The following is a 25,017-nucleotide window of genomic DNA, read 5'->3' as shown; positions in this document are numbered from 1 at the left end:
CAGACATGTTGAGAACAGTGGAGAATCTGATCTGGACCAAAACTCAGATGTGCGCTAGTCTCTGGGCATATTTATTAATATATTTTAAATAGTAATCAATCTTCAACATAAAACACTGCCAAACATTTGTGCTTGAAGTTTATTAGATATTTGCAATAGGCTGGAGCTATTTGGCATTGCCAAGTAAAGACATACATTTTAATTTGTTGGTTAGGCAACTGCTTCTTTATAATAGTTTATTTGCAATGATTAATCATTTGAGACCTGCCTGTAGACACAAGGCACTGCATTATAAATCACGTCTTATTTTCATTCATAGAGAATGAAATGATGTTCATTTTTTGGACATGATTTATCATTTGCAGGTTGTATCTGCTATCTGTGTGGGCTAGGAAAAACGGATGGATTGTCTTATTAAAAATTCTTCACCTTTTGCTATTATATTCTCTGTATAGCCAGAGAAAAACCATGAGCAGGGACTATTCCATATCCCAATATTAAGCTGTAGTGAATTACCAATGGAAAGAAAGGTTATGGATGAGTTTCTTCGTTATCAGATAAGCGAAATACATGCCAGGATCTGGATCTTCAAATCATTTCATACAGGTATCATTTGATCTGTTCTTTTTTTAACGATACCTACGTACTATTTACATATACTGTCTTCTTTCAGAAGCATGGGAGTAATATAGGTGTTCTGCCTTGAGATAAGAGTTCTTTTTCCTTTGATGCTATTCCCTCCAGCTCTCAGTGATATGTAATCTCAAAGTTAAAACATTTGCTGCTGTTTTATGAAATGCCACTCTCACTGCCTGAAATGTTCTTCTGTCCCCAACCTGCTATTGTGAAAGCTGGTCACCAGGGCCATTGTCACTGTTTGGTGACAACGGTAGGTTGCCTACTGTAATCCTAATTCAGATGAGGCTATAAGGAAAGTTAATCAAACATCAAGAGCAAATAGTATTCAGAGCTTTAGCACCAGACTTGCATTACAATTCTAGCACTGACAGTTACTATGTGTCTTTTGACAGTTTACCTCTCTAGCTTGCAAATTCCTTATGTGCACAATGGGGCTTTTAAAAAATGCATATCCTAGGGTTGTCCTGAGGGTTGAATGAGCATTGGCATAAAGAAAAGCTTTCACAATTGTTATTTATTGCTGATATTACACATAAGGTTAGGGAAAATACTTTAATCTATCTGAATCTCAGACTTACCTGTAAAGTGGAAAATAATAATATTTCTGCAGAATTTCCCTTGGTTTTTGATATAATGCATGTAAAACAGCACAGTATTTGGATGTAATAGGTGATCAATCATTTTATTGCATCTGCCAAGCTGAGTCTACGATATTTCTCTGGCCTCTTATTTTTTAATCATCACTGTCAATTAATATTTATTTAGTAAACAGTGTTAGGGGTATGTTCAGAGTGATATTCTTGGCAAATAAACAGGAAGTACAATGTATAGATTAGAGCACAGATAATCTAGGTTCTAATCCCAGCTCTGCCATTTACTAGTCTTGTGACCTTCAGCAAATTATATAACCAATCTGTGCCTCAGATTCCTTATCCCTAAAGTGGGAACGCTGTAGTGCCTATCTGGTCGAATTGTTGTGAGAATTAAATGAATGAATATATATAATGCACTTCAAGTAGTATCTGTCACACAACAAGTGCTAAATAAGTATTTGCTATTTTTGTTCCCCCAAAGAGGGTCCAAAACACATCTTTTCAAATTCATACACACATACACATACACACTTGCATTTACTGACTTACTTGCCTATCTACCTTGGCTGGTCAAGGCTGAATAAGAGCATGCAATAATTTACCCAATATTGAATTTAGCTGAGAGATTAGTTTTGAACTATGTGTAAAGTAGATTCTAACAAGGCAAATTATTTTCTTATTATAGGGAAAATGAGTATGACCTTGAAGACACACCAATTTATGGTAACTTAGATAATGTGGTCCCAGGTAAGTTTTATTTTTCCAGAAATTAAATTTATTTATAAATCAATTACCTCACTTAATTCCACAAAGAATTTGAGGTAGCTTATTTTTTGTCACAGTCACGTTTAAATGTTCCAATGGTAACCATAAATTCAGTATTTTTAGCATATCATTTAGCATATATTTCCAAAGCTGCATTTCATAAATCATATTGCAACATTCAGTGTAAATCAACATCCTGTTTTTCTATATTCTCTTTATTTTACTCTAGTAGTAATGAGAATACCGGAAGACTCTATTACCATGAATTTTGACACACACAGAATTCTATGAAATAAAGTTATTTCTAGAACAGTAAATGACCCAGGAAAACAGTGCTTTACGCTCTGTGTATAAAAGCAAATCTACAGTGAATAATTTGGAACAAAGAACACATTCTCTGGTTTCTCTTGTTTTAACTGCTTCTTTTAAAGTAGAGAACCTAGGTTTACACTGATGACAAGCAGGGAAAGAGAAGCGCCAAACCATCACTGAGTGGGTTATACATTTTTTTGTTCTTTTGTAACAAGTACTCTTCAGTTCCCAGCATCCCTTATTACTTGAAATATCCCAACCACCCCAAAAATAAAATGCCCCTAAATGCCTCAGAACAAACAGCTGTGATCTAATTCCAGCGCTCTGATGAGAGAAGCTGTTGAGAGTAACGCTAGCATTTAACGCTATCCTTGCCCTGTAAGAAGTTCACTTAATTCATGATAGGAGACTTGGGGGTTAATTCCTGTTGATCTCTGAGTCTCAAACACAGAGATTTCCAGTAATGGGCTAAATTTATCTGAATCTCTACATATCAAAACAGGAATCTCCTAATGTTACACACACGAGAATTTTATAGGAGTCAAGAATTTATTTAATTTTTGTCTTTCCCCCCATTGTAAAGTGTCCTCTAAGCTCTGCACTCTGAGGAATCAGAAACTATTTTGCAGGAATAGACTATTAAAAATAATTTTCCTTCCCATTTCCCCTTGCAGAATTTTGGTGCCCACCTGTAATACCTGAGGACTTAATTTCTTATGTATTCTGGTGGCTCAAAGCCCACCATATCTGCAGTCTCCATGTCTAATGAGCACAGGTGTCACTCCTACAGGTTCTGATTTAGTAGTTCCATGATAAAGCTCAGGAACCTGCTATTTAACAAGCCTTCCAGGTGATTCTAATGCATGATTTCCATGACCCATGCTTTGAGAAACATCACCCTATGGGCCAGTTCTCTGCATTGCTTTTCAGAAAGGGTTGAATGATTTTGAAGTACCTTGTATTATAGTAAACATATATTTTTATCTATGGGGTCAAACTGGTGCAATCCACATCTCTGCCAGGTTACTTGCCATCCTACAAGTCATTAACTCTCCTTCTTCTCCCTTTTAAATAGGAGTATCTGGGGAAAGAAAGGTATGGATGATTCAGTAAGCATCCCCACAGGATGAAATAAGTGCAGGTCTGCTGGCTGGTGGACATGGTACAAAAACCCCCAAGTACTTAGTACCAGCATTATACACCCCAGGCCCTCAAAACAGCCTGGCTGAACTGTCCTGTCACTGATTTATGGGACGACAAACATAATCTAAACCCTCTTTTTCAAAAATGGTATGTAAGGTTAAGAAGGCCTCTTAGTAAAATGTCTTTACTTATGGAAAAAATTACCAAATCGTAATCATCAATATACGTGCTCTGTGCTTTATGCCGTCTGCACCATTTGTAATCACGTTTAAAGAGAACACAGACAATCCTTTAACTTGTGGGATCTCAATAACATCTAAATGGCAGTTTAAGTTGAGATTGTCATGTCCTACAATGGTATAAAAAAATTAATATGATCTAGTCCTTATCCCAAGTGACCTTCTTTTGTCTAACTGTTAATGCTGCAGGGCAACAGACTTCTCCACAGTCTGATCTGCAGAGCAGTTTGTGCTTCCTTACCTCTTGGTTTCTTCACAAAAAAGCCTAGTCAAATGATCCCTGAAGGTTTCACATTTATAGCTAAATGTTGTTTGGGCCATGTATTTTTATTCATGCCAGCATTTTTTATTTTTCCATTGTAAATCTCTTTTCCACTCCCAAGAACCAGTGGATGAAAACTACTATGAACAAATGAAAGCCCGGCCAGAGAGATCTGTGAACAAACTGCAAGAAGACGCCCCACCTTCACAGGTAAGTCTTGTTTTCCGTATCAAGGGCCAAGTTCAGCCTAGGTCATAGCACAGCTGCACGTTTCAAGAGCATAAAAGCAGCACATTCTGATAAACATCAGAAGCAGCCTGTTAGAAATTTTGCATTCTGAATCGGTGTCAAATCTGGAGCCTGAGCTCTAATGAAAAGCTCAAAGGCAAATAAATAGTACTCAGAGCTACACTTAAAGAGTCAAAATTACGTACAACTACAAAGGCAGTAGATTTCAAGGGAAAAGTGGATTCTCTTCCTAAAGTATTAGTTAAGCTTTTCCTTTCAGAGCGAAAAAAAATTACATGTATCATAGAAATAAATATAAAAGGTGACACAGGCAGAATTCTCAGAAGACCTAGATGTCGGGAATCTATGGCAGATGGGGAGAAAGAGACCTTTAGTGAAAAGATAAATTAACCAACTATAAAAGACCATACTTCTGTTTTATTTTTAAAAAAAATGAGTGTAAATTTAATACAAGTCCTATGGCTATGGTCTTATGACAGGAGATTTACACGTGGCTTGTGTGGAGATAGGCAGGACTAAAGCCTAAGTAGAAACAGAAAAACCCAGGAAGAAATGGGTAGTTTATCTTTTTACTACCACAATCAGTTCAGCATCCTCAGACATAGCACTGCCATTCACGATGCTTAGCATACGTGAGGCTGAAATGTTATAAATGTCAGTTTTGATGGTTCTTTCTTCTCCCCGATCTCGTCCCTTTTATTATGTGCTCTTGTGCTATTCCCTAGAAACAGTCATAGGGCCAGCATTTCCTGTGCAGTTTTTACATGTCAGGCTTGTATTATGTGCTTTACAGGCATATCTTTTTAGATTCCTGTAGGGAGACAGCACGGGTATTCCCATTTGACAGAGGCTTGCAAAAGATGAAAAACTTAACCTAGAGACTCAGAAACTAAGTGGGGAGACAGAATCCAAACTTAGTCCTGCCTAATAGAAAACACTCTCCTCCCAAAGATGGGTCAGAACGTGGAAACCTCCCATTAAGATAGAATTTCTCTTTTTCTTTGTATGAATCTCCTAAAAAATCAAATTCTTGAAATTTTTATTAAGAAACCAAGATGCGGTGAGGTTTAAGCAAAATGTAAGGTCGTCCTCTCATGGGCAAATCTGTCATGTGATGTTCAATTAATTGTAAATGTATTTTTTAGATAAAATATATGAAAAACTGCATGTTATAATATGATCTGCAAAATTCATGGTAATATTCATGATAATAAAGAGAAAACCTGTCAAGAAGGTTAAAATGTAACTACACCACCTGAAATGCAGAGATTCACAGGACCTTAGTTATGAAAGAACTGAGAATTCTGAGTAGAAGTTGCTGTTTAAAACATGTAAATTAAACAGGCCAGCTTTATTTGGGCTGCGTCTGGTTTTTACTCAACTGGAAATTGTGCAAAGCCTTAAAATATCTTTCAAAGTCTGCTACTTTATAAATTATATATTTAAAGACACTTCTAAGTAGATTAGTCTTCATTCTATTTCACCCTTCTGACAAATTTAATTTCAAAAATTATTTCTTTTCTTTCTTTTTTTTTTTTTGCGGTATGCGGGCCTCTCACTGTTGTGGCCTCTCCTGTTGTGGAGCACAGGCTCCGGACACGCAGGTTCAGAGGCCATGGCTCACGGGCCCAGCCGCTCTGCGGCACGTGGGATCTTCCCACCGGGGCACGAACCTCTGTCCCCTGCATCGGCAGGCGGACTCCGAACCACTGCGCCACCAGGGAAGCCCAATTTCAAAAATTAGAAGTAATCTCTTTGGTTTTTTAAATTAATTTTTATTGGAGTATAGTTGATTTACAATGTTGTGTTAGTTTCAGGTGTTCAGCAAAGTAAATCAGTTATACATATACATATATCCACTCTTTTTCAGATTCTATTCCCAGATAGGTCATTACAGAGTATTGTGTAGAGTTCCCTGTGCTATACAGTAGGTTCTTATTAGTTATCTATTTTACATATAGTAGTGTGTATATGTCAATCCCAATCTCCCAGTTTATCCCACCCAGAAGTCATCTCTTCATATTTGATCAATTCCATTTTATTAGAATGACCATTATCATCAAAAACACTACCCAGGGCTTCCCTGGTGGCGCAGTGGTTGAGAGTCCGCCTGCCGATGCAGGCGACACAGGTTCGTGTCCCGGTCCGGGAAGATCCCACATGCCGTGGAGTGGCTGGGCCCGTGAGCCATGGCCACTGAGCCTGCGCGTCCAGAGCCTGTGCTCCACAACGGGAGAGGCCACAACACTGAGAGGCCCGCATACCACAAAAAAAAACAAAACAAAAACAAACGCAAAAAACACTACCCAGTTAGCTACTATGATACATAGTTACTTTGGTCAATTACAAAAGCATAACGAATCTATAATATAATGCAATAAAGCCTGATGGATAAAGTGTTTGTTGGAAAAGGGAATAAGCTTCTTGTCCTTTGAAAATGATGTGTACAGTTCAGAAGTTGTAATTTCAGTATCTAAGTCTACTATTAACTAGGAAGAGATGATCAGGAAACCTAACGATAAAATGAGTTCATGAGAGTTCCCATGTCTTAAAAAAATTTGAAGGATGCAGGTGTGAACTTGTTTCTCTTCTCTTATCCTCCTGTTAAAACCTCTCACCTACCCCTCCTTTCCCTCCTACGTCAGAAGCAACCTCTCCTCTTTCCAAAGCCAATACTCCTACTTGTACTCTTGAGTATTTCTCCTATTTCCTTCAAGATCTTGCACATTCAATTATTTAATTTGTCTCCATTTCTTTCTTTAAATGAATTACTATTGACCTACCAAAATACACAAATCCCTGCAATATTTAAAAACAAATAAAACAACAAAGCTCTACTTCAACCTGTTTTTCTCTCTAATTCCTAAACTGGTTTTTACTTTCTTCCATGGTTTCCACTTCTCTTCATAGATACAAATTCTTTTTTCCCTGTCTATATTTTCCATGCATCTATTCAAGTAAAACAACACTCTGGAAGTCACAAATGACTATTACACGTACACATTGTGGTCCTTTCTCAGGACTCTTGTTCTTTGAACTTGCAGGACTTGATAAAGCAGACCAGTTGTTGACCAGACATACATTACTTGCTTTCAGTTATAAGTGCAAAAACCCAATTCAAACCACTTTAGCATAAAAGGGAAATCACTGGCTCATGTAACTGGGAGATGAAAGGGTGTCTTTTGTTTTTGAAATGACTGAATATGAGAGCTCTCTCCATTTCTTCACCCTGCTTCTCTGTTACTGACTTCATTCTCTTCTATTACCAACAGACTCTTCCATTGAGGCTGGGAAAGCCACTGGAGACTCAGATTTTCTTCCTCCCAAATCCAGAAAAAGATATCTTTTCTATTTCTACATCTGTACCTCAATCCCAAAGATGCCATGTAATTGGCTCTACTGAAGTCACATGTCCACCCTTGGGTCAACTTCTGTTGGCAGGAGGATGGGTAGTGTAATTGGTTCCAGCCTGGGTTGCATGCTTAATCCTGTGCTAAGCTTGGAGTACAGTATTGTGATTGATAGGCTCTCCAGGACCAGATAGAAGAGGGAAATTTCCTAAAGGAAAATGGAGAATTTATCAAAGAAAGAGAATAGAACAAAGTGCTGGACAGTCAAAAAAGATATCCACCCCTTTGTATTACCGAGTGCCTTTTGGTTATTTTTCTAACTTCACTGACATCTTCCCTATCTATCTAGTCAAAGGCAAAGCAGGTCTGAAAAGCATGAGGTGTATTCAGGAAGCAGTGAAATGTCCAGTTTGCTTGAAATAGAGAGTTTATGTAGGCGAGTACTGGGAATCAAAATAGAAAGTGTGGAAGTATAAGCATAGAAAACCTTGAATGCCATGCTATAAAATTCAGATTCTAGGCTAAAATTTTTGAGACAGAATGGTAAAATATTGAAGTTATGCCTTAGGAAGATAACTTGAAGACAGTATATGGGCTAACTGGCAGAGTGTAGAGACTCAAGCAAAGATACAAGTTACCTATCTTCTATACAATTTTCCAGAAATGATTATTTTACAAATAAAAAGTCAGACAAACATACAAGAGAGGTTGTAAATAGAGCCATCCCCCTGCCTGGTAGAGAAGATTTAAGACATTTAACTTTTAGCATGAAAACAAGCGCCTACAGGGAGAAGCTTATCCATGCATAGGGGTTTTGTTAATCCAAATGTTGCTTCTTTACCCTAGACTCCACAAATTGATATACCTTTGGTTTACTCTGAATCCTTAATACAGAATATTTTGGTTTATTCAATAGCTGTCCTAAAGTTTTAGCCTACAACTCTGATAATTTAGCCTACAGCTCTGATAACCTTGAAAAACCAGGTTTGAATCGCGCAGGGCTGCTTAAACGCTGATTGTTTTCACCAGATGCATACTACAGTGCTACACGGTGAGGGGTTAGTTGAATTTGTGGATGCGGAACTACGGAAATGGAGGGGCTGACTGTAAAATTATATGTGAATTTTTACCTGCTCAAGGGGTTGGCATCCCTAACCCCCATGTTGTTCAAGGGTCAACTGTATATTATCTCTATTTGCTAATAATGTTGTAAGACAGGTACTCTCATTTTATAGCAAGAGGCTCAAAATAGTTAAAACAAACAAACAAATAAAAACTGCCCAAGGTCCCATGCCCAGTATATTACAGAGCTGGAATTCAATCCTAAACTTTCAAACACCAAATTCAAGGTCTTGTCTTCAGGCCTATTGCTTTCCCCAAGCTTCTCTAGTCTCCTGCCCTTCTTATTCTAGTACTGACGCAGCTCTAGGCCAGAGAGGACTACCAGGCTTTCTTGGATGCAAATGAGTGTCTCCAAGACCAACCTAAAGGAGCTCAAACAGGATCTGGGGACAGGTAGGCAAGAAGGAAGTAAAAAAAAGGAAAAAAAGGAAAAAATGGGAAATGCAAATCTTGCCAAATGCCAGTCATATAAATGGACAGTTAACCTTATACTTTTTTTTTTATAATGTAGCAAACACATATAGTTCTTTTTTTTTTACCCGATTTTAATATTTATTTATTGCTGTGTTGGGTCTTTGTTGCTGTACGTGGGCTTTCTCCACTTATGGCGAGTGGGGGCTACTCTTTGTTGCAGTGCACGGGCTTCTCATTGCAGTGGCTTCCCTTATTGCGGAGCACAGGCTCTAGGCATGGGGGCTTCAGTAGTTGTGGCACATGGGCTCAGTAGCTGTGGCATGCGGACTCTAGAGCACAGGCTCAGTAGTTGTGGCACACGGGCTTAGTTACTCTGCGGCATGTGGGATCTTTCTGGACCAGGGATCGAACCCGTGTCCCCTGCATTGGCAGGAGGATTCTTAACCACTGTGTCACCAGGGAAGTCCCTAACGTTATACGTCTGAGTCTCAAAAATGTAGAAAAATTTGGGAGTTTTGCGGGTACCATCAAATGACCAGGTATTAAACATATGTAAAGCAGATTTTTGATTGGTTAAATTCCTTCCTGTCATGCTTTGTTCCCAGTTTAACAAATCAGTATTGTTACTTGATAGGCAGAACATAGGGCAGGCACTCCCTGAGGTGAAGGCAGGGGGAGAGGCAGGTAAAAATCCATCTAAAAGGTTCATGTATATTTTGAGTATAAAAAGAAATAAAACTATACACACAAAAAGTTCACTTAAGCATTTTCCTCCCCACAGTCTTATCATCCTAATTGACAAATTTGGCAAATAAGGTAGCTGAAGCCCAGAAAACAAGCTGTGTGTTTTTTATAGGCCTTAGAAATACCCAGAGGTTATCAAAGTTAAAGAATGGCTAACAATGAAGAATTAATATACCTTTCTTTCTAGGAAACTGAAGTAAAGATGTTCTATGCCTCACTAGATCACAGCTGTGAGGGGAAGCGCAGAAAGCACAAGAAACAGAAAACTTATTTGTCAGACAAGGATGAAGATGGGCAGGTACATGCAATGGATATCAACCTTTCTAAGGCCACTTTGGTGGACAGTTTCCCACCAGAAAGCCAGGCAATAGAGGAAAACATTCATGATGATCCCATCAGGCTGTTTGGATTGATCCGTGCACAGAAAGAAACTGTAAACTAGCTGGACTATGGATCTAGCTCAGTGACCCAGCTCTTACTGGAAGTTGTTGTTAAAGAAATGAAGACCCCATATGACACAACATGATTTGTCAGGGTGATGAGCTGATTGTCTGTTGGTGCGATGGTGGCTTACCTTTTATACAGAGCTTATGTTATACACAGCAAATGGAATACCATACAAATTAGTTATTTAAATTAGTTATTTGAATTCACTTAAAAAATACTGATGTAGTCAAATGTAAACGAAATCAAGTTTGCAAATTGATCCTGATAACAAAATCATAACTTCAAAACAATTATTAATACTCAGCGAAATAAACCAAAAAAAAAGGTTTTAAGCATAAATATGTTCTGGATCATGTTGAAAGAGAAATAAAAGTCAATGTTTTTTTTTTAAACAGTTCTCGTTTCTCATCAATGTGAAACATCCCATAGTTGGAAGAAATTTCTGACTGAAAGGCATGGGAGACATTAAAACTTATTTCTAAGAGAAGAGGGATAATCTTAAGAAATACTTTTCAAAAATATCTTTATTACTTCTAAAAATTATTATAAAATTAATGCATATTCCTTGTAACAATAAACAGTATCAAAAAGAATTTAGATATTCTACTAGCCAGAGATAATTACTGTGATCAACTTTCTATATATTCTAGATGTTTGTCTGGGCATGACCATATATATACCCACATATATGACCATTAGTTGTTTTTTTAACCAAAAAAGAAAAAAGGGGAATGATTATTTTATACATATTATTTAAACTTTTTTCACTTAACAATAATATATTATAGATTTATTTCCACTGTCATTTTTAACTGTAACTAACTACAGTTATAATTTTAATGCCTGCATAGCATTTCATTGATTATACCAAAACTCATTTAAATAATTTTGAAGTACATTTAGCTCATTTCCAATCTCTGGTTTTTTGCTTTTACAAATAACATTGTAATGAGAATGCATCTCAGCGCATAGTTGGTACTTGTCTGACTTCTCCTTGAGGCTAAATGTCTAGGGAAAGATTTGCTGCTTTAGAAGGTGTGCATTCTGTAAGTCTCTACAGAATATATTTCTGAAAGACCAAGAGTTCGGTCAAAGTGTGTGTCCTATTTAAACTCATAAGTGCTCTTAAATTGCCCTCCAAAAAAAATTAAAAAAAAAAAACTTTCTATCTCCCTCCATTTGGAGTAGGCGTTTAATTCGGTCTCAAATCATCACTGACCAAGAAAATTGTACATGATGGCTATCAGTCCTGCCCTCTGACCAGAGCTTAGTCACGCTTTCTTCAATTGTTTGTGGAACTCCTAAGGCAGTTTATGTACTAAGTTATACAATGATGAGGGAAACTGAGACTCTGCACCCGTTGAACTACAGGCTACTAGAAAAGATGAGTAACAGGTTAACAAAGAAAAGTGTAGCTACTAGTAAGAAAAATACTATTAAGAAAACAGAAGAAAGAGATAATGGAGAGAGGGCATCTCTGAAGAAGAAATTTTAATTCTGAGAACTGAACAATGAGAAGAAGCCACCCAAGTAAAGAGAAGAAGGAAGAGCACATTTTGTGGAAGAATTCTATCCATATTTGGAAGTGCCTACTTCTGTCAATAATTATTTTCCATTATGAATCTGTAGAAAATTAAATGCTGATGACAAAGTAAAATATTTTAAGTTGTCCACAATGCCATAGGAAAGACAAAAATACTAATATTTAAGCGCAGAAGGAATCAGGTTTCTGATTCCAGAGAAAAGCCAAGAAAAACCCACAACAAATAAAGTTAATAATTACATATTGACTTTAAGTTTTTATGTTTAATTTAAAATAAAATCTCTGCTATCATATATGTTTATGTTGTTGCATTTCTATATATACCATGGTTCAGTAAAAATAAAGTTAGATTGTATTTTTGGCAGTTGTTTTTTCCTGTAATTATTCCACATCATTCACTTACATTATTTACCTGGCACCTGGAAATATTTGAATTTTTTGCCTCTGGTTTATATCATTTGAATTCCAAAATATTTTAAAGTTTTTTGTACCAGATATATCTGATGCCCATTAGTCAGGAAGGTTTTTAGCTACAAATTTAAATTCTTTAATAGATATAAGGCTTTTCAAGTTACCTATTTCTTGTTGAGTGAACTTTGTAAATTTGTGTCTTTTGAGGAATTTGTCCCTCTCATCTAAGTTGTTAAATTTATTGGCATAAAGTTGTTCAAAATATTCTCATATTATTCTTTTAATATCTGTAGAATTGGTAGTGATTTCACTTCTCTCTGATACTGATAATTTTCTTCTTTTTTCCCCATCTAGAGATTTATCAATTTTATTGATTTCCTGAAAAACAAGTTATTGTTCACATAATTTTTCTATTGTTTTTACATTTTCTGTTTCATTGATTTACCCTCTGATCTATATTATATCCTTTCTTCTGCCTATTTTGTGTTTCATTTGTTCTTTTTTTAGCATTTTAAGGTGGAAACTGAGGTCATTAATATAAAACTTTTCTTGTCTAAAATAGGGATTTAGTCTCATAAATTTCCCTTTTTAAAAATATTGTTTTGCTTTAGCTGCATCCCATAAATTTTGATATGTGCTTTCATATTCATTCATTTCAAGCACTTTCAATTTCCCTTTTGATTTCTTCTTTGACCCATGGGTTATTTATAAATGTATAGTTTCCAAATATTTGAGGATTTTCCAGATCTCTTTCTGTTGTTGACTTCTAATTTAATTCTATTGTGGTCATAGAACATATGACTTGAATCTTTTTATATTTATTGAGCCTTTCTTTATTGTCAGAATATAGTCTATCTTGATGGACGATGGTGTACACTTGAAAAAAAAGATGTATATTCTATTGTTGTTGGTAGAGTGTTCTATAAATGTCAATTAGGCCAATTTGGTTGATAGAGCTTTTCAAGTCTTCTATATCCTCACTGATTTTGCCTACTTGTTCTATCAATTATTGAGAGGGGAATGTTGAAATCTCTGACTATAACTGTACATTTGCCTATTTCTCCATACTATTCTGTCAGTTGTTGCTTCATGTTTTTTGAAGCTCTATTATTAGGGGCACACATGTTCAAATGCACTATTTTTTTGATGAATTTAATCTTTAACACTATGAAATGACCCTCTTTATCCTTGGTAGTATTGTTTTCTCTGAAATCTACTTTGTCTAATATTAATATTGTTATTCTAGCTTTTGATTAATGTTAGCATGAAATATCTTTTTATATCCTTTTTCAACCTAGTTACATTTTTATAGTTAAAATGCATTTTTTGTAGGCAACATATAGTTTTACTTTTTTAAAAAATCCAGTCTGAAAATCTCTCATTTAATTGGGATGTTTAACCTATTTTCATTTAATGCAATTATTGATATGGTTGGGTTAAAAGCAACACTCTTGATATCTGTTTTTTATTTGTCCCATCTGTTCTTTATTTTTTCCTCTTTTTATGACTTCTCCTAGATTACATAAGTATTTTTTTTATGATTCCATTTTATCTTCATTGTTGGATAATTAGTTACAAATCTATGTTGTGTTATTTTAGTAATGTCTTAGAGTTATTAATAAACATCTCTAACTCATTACAGTCTACATTCAAATGATAGAATACCTCTTTAAATCTTAAAACAGTGAACTTTTACTTCCCTCCTCTGACCTTTGTGCTCCGGGTTTTATACATTTTATGCATTGTTATTACTTTTTACTTTAAAAGGCCAATTATCTTTTTTTTTTTTTTTTACGCGGTACGCGGGCCTCTCACTGTTGTGGCCTCTCCCGTTGCGAAGCACAGGCTCCGGACGCGCAGGCTCAGCGGCCATGGCTCACGGGCCCAGCTGCTCCGCGGCATGTGGGATCTTCCCGGACCCGGGCACGAATCCGTGTCCCCTGCATCGGCAGGCGGACTCTCAACCACTGCGCCACCAGGGAAGCCCCAATTATCTTTTTAAAAGGCTTAAATAATAAAAAAAAAAAAGTCTTCATGTTTAGCCCTGTAGTTAACATTTCTAAAACCCCTCAATGCTTTGTATAGATCCAGACTTCCATCTAGTATCAGTATTCTTCAGCTTAAAGGACTTCCTTTAACATTTATTTTTCAAGCCTGCTGGTGATGAATTCCCTCAGCATTTATGTATCTGAGAAAGTCTTTATCTGCCTTCATTTTTGAAAGATATTTTCATTGGGTAAAAAATTTCAAGGTTGAGTTGACTATGTTTCTTTCAGCGATTTAAAGATACTGTTCTATGGATTTCTTAGTTGCATTGTTTCTGAAGAAAAATCTGGTGTCATACTTGTCTTTGTCCCTCTGTGTTCTTATTCTTCTCTGATTGATTGTTTTAAGATTTTTTTTATCACTGGTTTTAAACAATATGCAATATTTTTTTAAATATATTTTTTATCCCATTCCCCATTTCCAGGTTCTTCAACTACTTGCAAATTATCCCACATTTTACTTATGTTTATTTCAGTCTTTTTTTTTTTTCTGTGTTTTATTTTGGATAATTTCTCTTGCTGTGTCTTCAAGGTCACTAATTCTAAAATGTCTGTCAATAATCCCTGAGAGATATTTTTAATCTCAGACAATTTAGTTTTTATCTCTATAAATTCAGTTTGGGTATTTTCTTCTTGCATCTTTCATGTCTCTATCAAACATGTTTAATCTTCTAACTTCTTGTACATATTGAATACAGTTATAACAACTGTTTTAATGTTTTTATCTAATTCTATCATCTGTCATTCAGAGTTTCAACTGATTGATTTTTCTCATTCTGGGTTGTATTTTCCTACTTTCAAAAATTCTTGGTAATTTTTCATTAGGCAGAAAATACTGTGAATTTTACTTTGTTTGCTGATAGATATTTTTGTAATCCTATGATATTCTTGAGTTTTGTTCTGGGAATGGTCAAGTTACTTGGACACAAATTGATCCTTTAGAGTCTTGCTTTTTAAACTTTGTTAAGCAGGACCAGAGTAGGGTCTTGCCTCAGTAATAGGCTGAATTTAACTTAGGTAAAAAGCTATTCTGACCCTCTGAATTATGAGGTTTTTCACCCCAGCTGTTGAAAACAAGTACTATTCCCAGCCTTTTGTGAGCCATAGGCACTGTTTTCTCTACTCTTTTTTCTAGGTCTTTCCCCAAGCTTTGCTAGTTTTCTTACATGCATGCACTGATCAGTATTCAGCTGAATCCTCAGTGCGGACTCTTTACACAGCTCCAGAGTTCTTTCTATATGCAGCTTTTTCCTATTCAGTACTCTGCCTTCTTGGTTTCTCTTGACCTGCAGCTTCATCTCCTCAGTTCAGATCAGTGGTCAATACTTACACTCCCTCTACCTGCTCTAGGGCCTGAAAACTTTCTCCAGGCAATAAGATAGGGCAATAGTAGGGTTCACCTCATTTATTTCCCATCTTTCAGGGATCATTTTTCTTCATTGCCTGATGTTCAAAGTCTTGAGTATCATTGTCTTATATACGTTGTCTGGATTTTAGTTGTTTAAAGTGGGAGGGAATATATTCAAGTGAGAGGATAAATCCAAGATGTTATTCTATCTTGATGAGAAGCAGAACCCCAAGCACCTCATTTCACTTTAGTGTAATTTTACAGTATATTTTTAGTGTAATTTTGTGTAATTCTATAACCTAATCAGGACTCTTTGAAATGTTAATTAATAAGCTATGAATTACTGATCATCATGCAATCATTAAAAATATATATATACTTCACCTATGACAGCTCTCAGAGATTATGTCCCAGGATGAGTATCATTATAAACTTTCACATTTCAACTGAAAAAGAAAATGTACAGAAGAAAATATAGAGAACATTTTTGACTAGAAAAACAGATGAATTCCAAAGTCTTAAGATATTCACTGAAAATATCTTAAGGTCCCAAAAAGTTCAACTTAAATCTCAAGAATAGGAACAATAACTCATTTTCCTTTGGTATTAAAGGACTTATTTCTAGAAGAGTAAAGGCAGGATGATTAGTTTTGAAATATGCTTAAATCTCTCTGAGGTTTTGCCTTCACTTGATAAACAGAATTGATAATTTATATTAAGACTCTAAACAAAATTTAGAGAAGATAACAAGAAAGAATACAAATTTGACAGATGCTCTAGTAATGATGCTTGCTGTTCCTTTAACCTCTTCTGAAGAAGCTGCCTTACCTACTCACAGCTTCTACCACCTAAGACATCATGGCAACACAGTGCATCCTCTAAACCAATCTATAGATTGGACAGTTATCAGTGGGGGCTGAGCCAAAAGGATGCTATTAAACAGAACTGGGGCCTTGGGAAACAAGGCACAATTGCAAGGGGACAGAAACTAAGAGTAAACACAAGGAGATAGTTGGTAGAGAATGGAATTCAAGACTCTATAAGTGGTCAGATTAATTAGAAAATCAGTATAACAACTATTATTTATTAAGAACTTACTAAGTGCAAGACACTGGTCTAAGTGCTTACCTGCATACATAATTTAATTATGTAACACCCTAAAAGATGGATGCTATTATAATCATAATCTTACAGATGAGAAAACCAAGACTGATAAAGATTAACTTGCCCAATACTGCACAAATAAGTTATAGATTCAGGATTTGAACAAGCAGTCCAAGTCCAGAGCTGGATCTGTTAAGAAGCTGATACCTTCAGTTGGTTAAAAGCACCTTGGGCCCTAGTTCTGGATTGTCCTTACACCCTACCTATTTAATCATAATGATCTCTCTCTATTTCTAGTATTTAAAATCAAAAGAAGCTAACTAAAACAAATTGAAAAAATAGTATTTCTTAAAAATGTTGAAAAATAATGAAATTTATGGTAGTTTTCACAATACTAAGAACCTCTCTAGTTTAGGACGAATCTAAATATAAGTCCACTTAACTGACAGTCTGTAGCTTTCAATAAACACCAAGACTTCTACCACAAAATGTTCATATTAAAGTGTTTTTTTACAAGCTAGTATTTTATTAATGCCACTTGCCTTTAAATACCTAGGCACTTCTTTATCAGTCTTGTATCCCAATTTTAGGGGAAAGAAATAGATGTCATTGCTTCGGTGACTTCGGATGCTAAGTCAAGTTCACTCCCATAAAAGACAAAATCCAAAACAAACTTGCAAAAAAAATCCCAATGTTAAAGCTAAAACCTTGTTTTGTGCTCAATTTTGTCTAATTTTGAACACAGAGTTGAACGTTATCTCATTTAGAATCAGAGAACATTTTATTTTAATCAAAATGGAAAGAATAGAATAAGAGTTTCAATGAGTATTGTCTTCGGCTGCCTTTGATATAATAAAGAACTCTCTTAACAAATCAGTACCCGTCACCAACCTTGAGAGTTAGTAGATATTTGGTTTGGTTTTATTTTCATCTAACTTGATTGAGACAATAGTTTGTAGATTAATTTTAAAAACTGGTCCAATGTTGAGGAATAAAAAGGTACCATTAGCATTTTAACTTAAAATGTATAAATACTTCTTATTAAACTTTTGATGTAGGGCAAGACCATTTCTTAAGAAAGCCTATGATAGGAGTTCCATGCCATCTTGTATAATTCTCACTGCCCATAAAACACTGTCTATAGTCCCAGTTTTAGTTTCTTTAAAGTGAACTTAGAACTTAAAAACATTTGTGATGAAATGTAAGTGCAGAATCCCTCTAGACCTTTTCTTCCAAGACTTTTATGGGAACTTTACCCACATCTAATTTGGCAGCAATTTTTAAGCAAGTAACATTTTTTTTTCTTGGCAAAATAGTAACTTAATTATCGTACAGAAAGTTCTATCCACACCCACATTTCATTAGGACACATAATAATTATCTTATGTAATTACGATAACAAGTATAGCTAGCAAGTTTAGAGATAAACACCGCTGACTCTCGGGAAGTATACAACCCTGGCGGTGGAAGAAATTCAGCAGGCTATAAGAGTCTTATCTACTGGCCTTTACCACACAAGCAATAGTAGTAGCTGAAATTCTACCAATAGAAAGATTAATTTTTGAATTAAGCATTATTGTGTTTTTGTAGTCTTTCTTCAAAGAACAGAGAGAGAAAACTATTGAGCCAGCAGGAGCAAACTGTCAGTAGTTCTCCAACTTTTATTCTCCCATTTATTCTTTCTCAGTATAGAAACTTGATTTTTTAACTGGTGACCAAGCAGGGCTTAATATTTCCCCAGCTTGAAAAATTTTAGACAGATCTCTTCCTGACTATAAGTCCCCGACCTCCCTTCTCCTGGAGTATTCAATTTAAAGTACTTGTAATTACAAATTACTTCTTTGTCCCCTTTGAAATGTATATAAATTTCCTTAGGAGCCTCTTGGCAGTTTGAGGACCCAGGGGATGTCTTTCTCAGGGTCCTGGGAACCACTTCTTTGAAATGTAAACATCAAGGATGATGGTGCCCTTATTTCTCAGTCTCCTTGGGAGGGTAGACACCTAACTCTAGTGGGTACCTTGCTCCAAGTTGTAAAACTACCTTCTGTCATGGAGATAGGAGAAAATTTACATTTCCTTTGGGTAAGGCCAATTAGCAAACAGGTGGCCTAAGTGTACCCGCACCCCAGCTCCTAAAATTTTTCCAGTCCTTTGTTTCAGTGGAGTTGAGTTCAGTCTCCCCCTTCTATTGCAACAGTCTTGAATACAGTCTTCCTTGCCTGTTTAACTTTGTCCTGTGCAATTGATGCTGGGTGCATAGCTGCTGGAACAACTTTCCCCCCTGAAGCTGGGTGTGGCCTACTTAGGTAGTCTTTTTCTCTAGCTGGAATAAAGATGAGACAGCTAACATATGATTCAACAATCCCACTCTTGGGCACATATCTGGAGAAAACTCTAATTTGAAAAAGTACATGCACCCCAACGTTCATAGCAGCATTATTTATAATTGCCAAGATAAGGAAGCAACTTAAGTGTTCATCAACAGATGAATGGATAAAGAAAATGTGGTATACATAGACAATGGAATACTACTCAGCCATAAAAGGAATGAAATAATGCCATTTGCAGCAACATAGATGGACCTAGAGATTATCATACTAAGTGAAGTAAATCAGAAAGAGAAAGACATACACCACATGATATCATTTATATGTGGAATCTATAATATGATACAAATAAACTTATTTACAAAACAGAAACATAATCACAGAATTAGAAAAACTTACGGTTACCAAAGGGGAAATGAAGTGGGGGAGGGATAATTAGGCGTTTGGGATTAGCAGATACAAACTACTATATATAAAATAGAGAAACAACAAGGTCCTACCATATAGTACAGTGAACTATATTCAACACCCTGTAATAAACCATAATGGAAAAGAATATAAAAAGTATATATATATATATATATATATATATATATATATATAAAACTGAATCACTTTACTGTATACCAGAAACTAACACAATATTATAAATCAACTATACTTCAATTAAAAAAAAAAACAAGATGTGATGGCTGAATTTGAGCAGCCATGTTAGATCACAGGATGGAAGCCACAGGCTAAAGATGGCAGAGAAACAACAGGAAGAGCCTAAGCCCCTAACACATGCAACATCATTCCAATCTTGGACCAACTATATCCAGCTTCTTTAATGTGAGAGAGAAATTTCTGTTTTATTTAAGCCATTGCTATTTTGATGTTTCTGTTACTTCCAGGTGGGCCTCATCTAAGTAATGCATCCACAAATATCTTGGTTTCATTCTTTAGCTAACTTTTCTCCAGCAGGTAATAAGGAGTGCTAAAATAGTGTTGTTTGGGGTGCGGGGGGTTGGCAGAATGAGATCCATTGGTACATATCCATGCACAGTATCTGTTCCATACCAGTCAGAATAATCTTAGAGATTAAAGAAAAGCCAGTTTTCAGGAAGATAAATACATATTGAAATTCCTCACATATGCATAAACTTGTTTCCTCTACATTAAAATTTAGACCTTTTTCCTTTTAATTTAGACTGTTTTATATATGATTTTGAAAACTAAATTTGCATACCGTTATTGATTATTTACAAGTTCAGAGGAAATACAATCAAAAGAATAAAATTGTGCCTTAAGAGATCACTGAAAAGAAACTATTTGGCAAGATATTTTAAATAAATATTAAACAACTAGTTTGTCACTCTAAATCTTGCTATCAAATTGTTAGGGACAATAACACTTGCTGTACTTTTAATTACAAAATTGTTATCAGTTTGACCTAATTCAGTCAGCCCATCTGGCCCTGGAAGACAAGGTTCCAGCAAAGATGTAAATTAAGTGGCCTGCAGAGTTCAACCCTGATATAGGTCAGAGGAAAGCAATAGAGAAGTGAGATCAGATTCTAACCAGGAGGCAGGTGTGCAGCCTTTTGTTGTAGAGCACTTAGGCAAGCAAGTTTCCTTTTTCCTCTAACCTGGAGTGACGCAGTGTCCCCTGCTCTGTAAGTTTTTAAACCTTTGATTACCTTAAAAATGGAATACCTTTGGGGCTTCCCTGGTGGCGCAGTGGTGGAGAGTCCGCCTGCCGATGCAGGGGGCACGAGTTCGTACCCCGGTCCGGGAAGAACCCACATGCCGCGGAGCGGCTGGGCCCGTGAGCCATGGCCGCTGAGCCTGCGCGTCCGGAGCCTGTGCTTCGCAACGGGAGAGGCCACAACAGTGAGAGGCCCACGTACCGCAAAAAAAAAAAAAGAAAACCTTTGCCTGGGTCTGTTGACATCTTTTTGTCAATTTTGCCATTCTTGCATCCTTTGCATTCAATGAGGAATAACACATACTTCATTTGCAGTATCAGAATGTGGAAGATTAATGCTACATACACCTTCTTTCACTGTTAATAAGTAAAATCCCATTCATCTCTTAGTCCATTTCTGCAAATAAAAATGAGGTCGCAAGCCTGCTTTTTATTTTTTATGCTAAGTAATGAGGTTTACAAAGCCTCGTCTTAAAAAAAAGTACCAGTCTTCACAATTAACAAGAGGAGTCTAAAAGAAATGTCCCCTCTTTCCTTAAGCTACAGAGATAGAGAGCTTTCTGCATCATAAAACAAATTCAGAAGTTCTGATTTGATAAGGTATTAAATTGAGAACATTCACATCAATCTCGTCTCTTGCGCAAAAAGGAGATTTTGTGAATATTCATAACCATTACCAAATTGTTAATTAATTGTCTATTAATATAAATTTGTCCTTGGAAGCAGCATTTGAAGAAAAGATTCTTGTAAGACTTTGAAGACTTTAGAGATTGTTGCCATGCCCTGTAATAACAACCAAAAGAAACTTGCAGTTCTGATTAGTTATCTTACCTGAACCGGTAGTATTATTGTAACTGTCATCTCAGTGTTTTTAAACAATATAAATACTTGTTGTACTAGTAAGTCATAACAGGAAATAATCACTGGCATTTTCCAGTTCTCTGACAATCATGATTGAACAACTTAAAGCCAATAACTGCAATTTTTCTTATTTTAACAAGGAGATTGTCTACTAACTTATCAGGAATAACATGTCACAAATATTTGAAAATGGAGGAATAATCCACCTATAGGCAGCCTACAAGTAATATATCTAAAACATAAGGATACAAAAAATTAAAAAGATGAAAAAAGATATAATAAGCAAGTAACAAAAGAAAGCTGACATAGCTATAATGATGTTAGGCAAAATAGACATGAAAACAGAAAGCAATAATAGAGAGGATCATTGCAATTCATAAAGTTAACATTTACTAAGGATATATAGTGATGCTAATTTGTATGTACCTAATATCATATCTAAAGCCAAAATTTACAGAACTAAAAGGAGAAAGTATAAAAATAAGAGACTTTGTTAAGGAGGAAATTTTTCCTCTACCCTTACTGGTTCTTCTGGCTGGTATAATAATTAAATTAAAATAAGACAGATTAACAGAAGAAAAACCAATTTAGTTTTGTATGTATGGGGTCCCCAAAAACCTGAAACTCAGAGAAGGGACAAAAGCAGGAAGCTTTTATACCTTTTAGACAAAGAGACAATAAATTTGTGAAGAACTGACAAGACAAAGAAGCTTAGGTCTGAGTACTAATTAGTGAAGAATCTAAGCAGAATTTGTTTACACAGCCTTCTCAGCCCTAATTCCCTATCTCTGGTGATAAGGATGTCTCTTTACCTCCTGGTGCAGGGAAGCTACCTTTCATATGGGAGATTTATTTCCTGCTTTCAGGGGGACAAAGGAGGGTCAGAGGGTCCTTCTGGCACTGGCTGTTTCTTCAATAACTTTAAAATAATCAATATGCCACTTTGGCGTATTTTGTCATGGCCTGCCCTGAGCCACATCAACTTAAACACAACTTTCTCTGTAATTTATGGATTAATACACAAAGAAATCAATAAGGATTTGGAAGATGCAGAAAATATAGTTAATATTGACCCAATGCAAAACGTATAAGCTGCTATGTTCTGGCAAACTGTTATACTGTGAAAGGGTTACAAGTTGGCCCAGAATTTGATTCCCTCTGTCCTAGGGAGTGCAGACAGTTGGTGTCTTGAGCCTCACAGATCAGTCTCATCTGACCTCAAGTAACCTCATTCATTTACCCTAGTAAGACATGATATGAAAATGTTTGAGAAGAACTGAGACAATGGACTTGTATAGAAAACTATATTCAGTAACTAGACATTCTTTTCAGGAACACATGGAACATTTATGAAAATTATTGACCACATTCTAAGCCATAAACTAAGCCTCAATATACATCAAAGAAGCAGAATTACACAGACACGTTCTTTGACAATTAAGATAGAAATTGATTTTTAAAAAAATAAGTAAAAAAACATAAATTTGGAAATTATAAAAACATTTTTAAATAGACCATAGATAAAAGAATAATGAAAGTTAAAACTAAACTCTAATTCCACCTACTTGTGGGTTGTTTTTAAGTGATACTTAGAAGAAAATGCATAGTCTTAAATGCTCATGTTAGAAAAAAAATAAGGTGAAAACTGAAGCATTAAATATCAACTGTAAAAAGCTGGAAATAAAAATAAACATCAATAAGTCTAAATAGAGAAATAAACAAAGGTAAGAGCAGCAATTAATTAGAAAAAGGAAAAAAACAGAATTAACAAAGCCAAAGTTTATTCTTTGATAAGGCATAATACTTTCAAACTTCTAGATCAGTGGTCTGCGACTGAGAGCAATTTTGCTCTCCCCTCTCACAACCTTTCCCAGAGGACACTCTTGTCAGTGTCTGACAACAAAGTGTGATTGGAAATACAACCTGGGGTGGGGAGTGCTACTGGCATGTAGTGGGTAGATGCTAAAACTCCTGCAAAGCACAGGGCAGCCCCCAATAACAGAATCATCTGACCCCAAATGTCAAAGTTGAGAAACCCTGCCTAGTTAGATGGATTAAGAACAGGGAGAAGCCATTAGTACACAGTCTTAGGAATGAAAAGGGGCTCATGTCCACAAATACAGAAAAATATTAAGAAAGATAATTATATTGTTACCAAATGTATATATGCAAAAATGGATAGACATTTAGATAAAATGCATAAATTCCTAGGAAAATACAAATTACCAGCACTAAAGAAAAGACAGAAAAACTAAAATGTTCTATAACTGTTACAGAAGTTGACTCAATAGTTTACAGTCTTCCTACTGAACACAGGTACTCTCCTACTCTGCTGGTAAAGAATACAATACAGTGCACAATCGAGGGCAATTTGGCAATACTTATAAAAATTACAAATCCATTTGCTCTCTGACACAGCATTCCCATTTTAAAGAATTCATTCTATGGATACATTAGGATATATTTGAAATGATATTTTTACACAGCATTTACTGCAGCATTATTTGCAACAGCAAAGCAATAGGAATCTTGTTAAATGAATTCTGGTAAAGTCACTAAATGGAATACTATGCAGCTATAAAGAAGAATGAAGACATACTGTGCATTAATGTGAAAAGCTCTCAGGATATGGATTAAAATTTTTTTAAAAGCACAGTCTGTAACAGTGTATAATGTATGCTGTCTTTTGCATAAGAAAGTCAGGGGTGGAGGAATAAGAATATACATATACTTGCATTTACTTTTATTTGTATAAAGAAAAATCAATATACACACAAAAAAATCAAGAAATGAGGTGAACATGGAAAAGGTTGGGAGTGTGACTTCTCACCCAGAGAACAGAAAAAGAGAAAATAGTCCTTAATCTATTTTATGAGGTTATGATAATCTTGATAGCAGAAACAGATAACAATGGTATACGTCCACCCCACTTAAGAATATAGATACAAAAAATTCTAAATAAAAAATTAGCAAAACAAACCCTGCAATTTATTAAAAACAGCTTGACAAAAGATAGCGCTTTACCACATTAAAGGTCTCAATATATGAAGAAAATGCAACATTTATTCATTAAAAAACAAAAAAAAAAACCTCTCAGGACATTTAGTCTAGAAAATCAGGAGTCAGATAAAGATGCCTACTATTATTGCTCCTATTCAACATGATTCTGTGGGATTCTTTTTGGCATGATAAGAAAAAATAAATTAAAAAACTAGAACTATAATAACAGATTATATTATAAACTTTAAAAAATTCCTAAGTTACAGAAATATTAGAATTAGAGAGTTTATAAGAATGCTAGGCATAAAAAAAAATCGAACCAAAAGCAATTGCATTTTTACATACCAGTAACAGAATACAGCCTAAAATAGTTACCACTTATAAATTAATTAATTAATTAAACAGTGCCTTTA

General features: G+C 35.5%; 1 protein-coding gene across 1 annotated transcript in view; it reads left to right on the top strand.

Annotated features, from left to right (window-relative positions):
- Positions 1-12,152, top strand: part of TRAT1 (T cell receptor associated transmembrane adaptor 1) — a 36,459-nt gene extending 24,307 nt beyond the window's left edge. The window contains exons 4-6 of the mRNA XM_067737270.1: positions 1,918-1,979; positions 4,075-4,163; positions 10,020-12,152. Of these exons, the coding sequence (XP_067593371.1) occupies positions 1,918-1,979; positions 4,075-4,163; positions 10,020-10,274 (406 nt within the window). The 3' untranslated portion in view covers positions 10,275-12,152. The remainder of the gene's footprint in view (positions 1-1,917; positions 1,980-4,074; positions 4,164-10,019) is intronic.
- Positions 12,153-25,017: the final 12,865 nt, after the last annotated feature.

Source organism: Pseudorca crassidens, chromosome 5, assembly GCF_039906515.1.
Source record: "Pseudorca crassidens isolate mPseCra1 chromosome 5, mPseCra1.hap1, whole genome shotgun sequence".
NCBI lineage: Eukaryota > Metazoa > Chordata > Mammalia > Artiodactyla > Delphinidae > Pseudorca > Pseudorca crassidens.
This window is presented reverse-complemented; position numbering and strand designations above follow the sequence as displayed.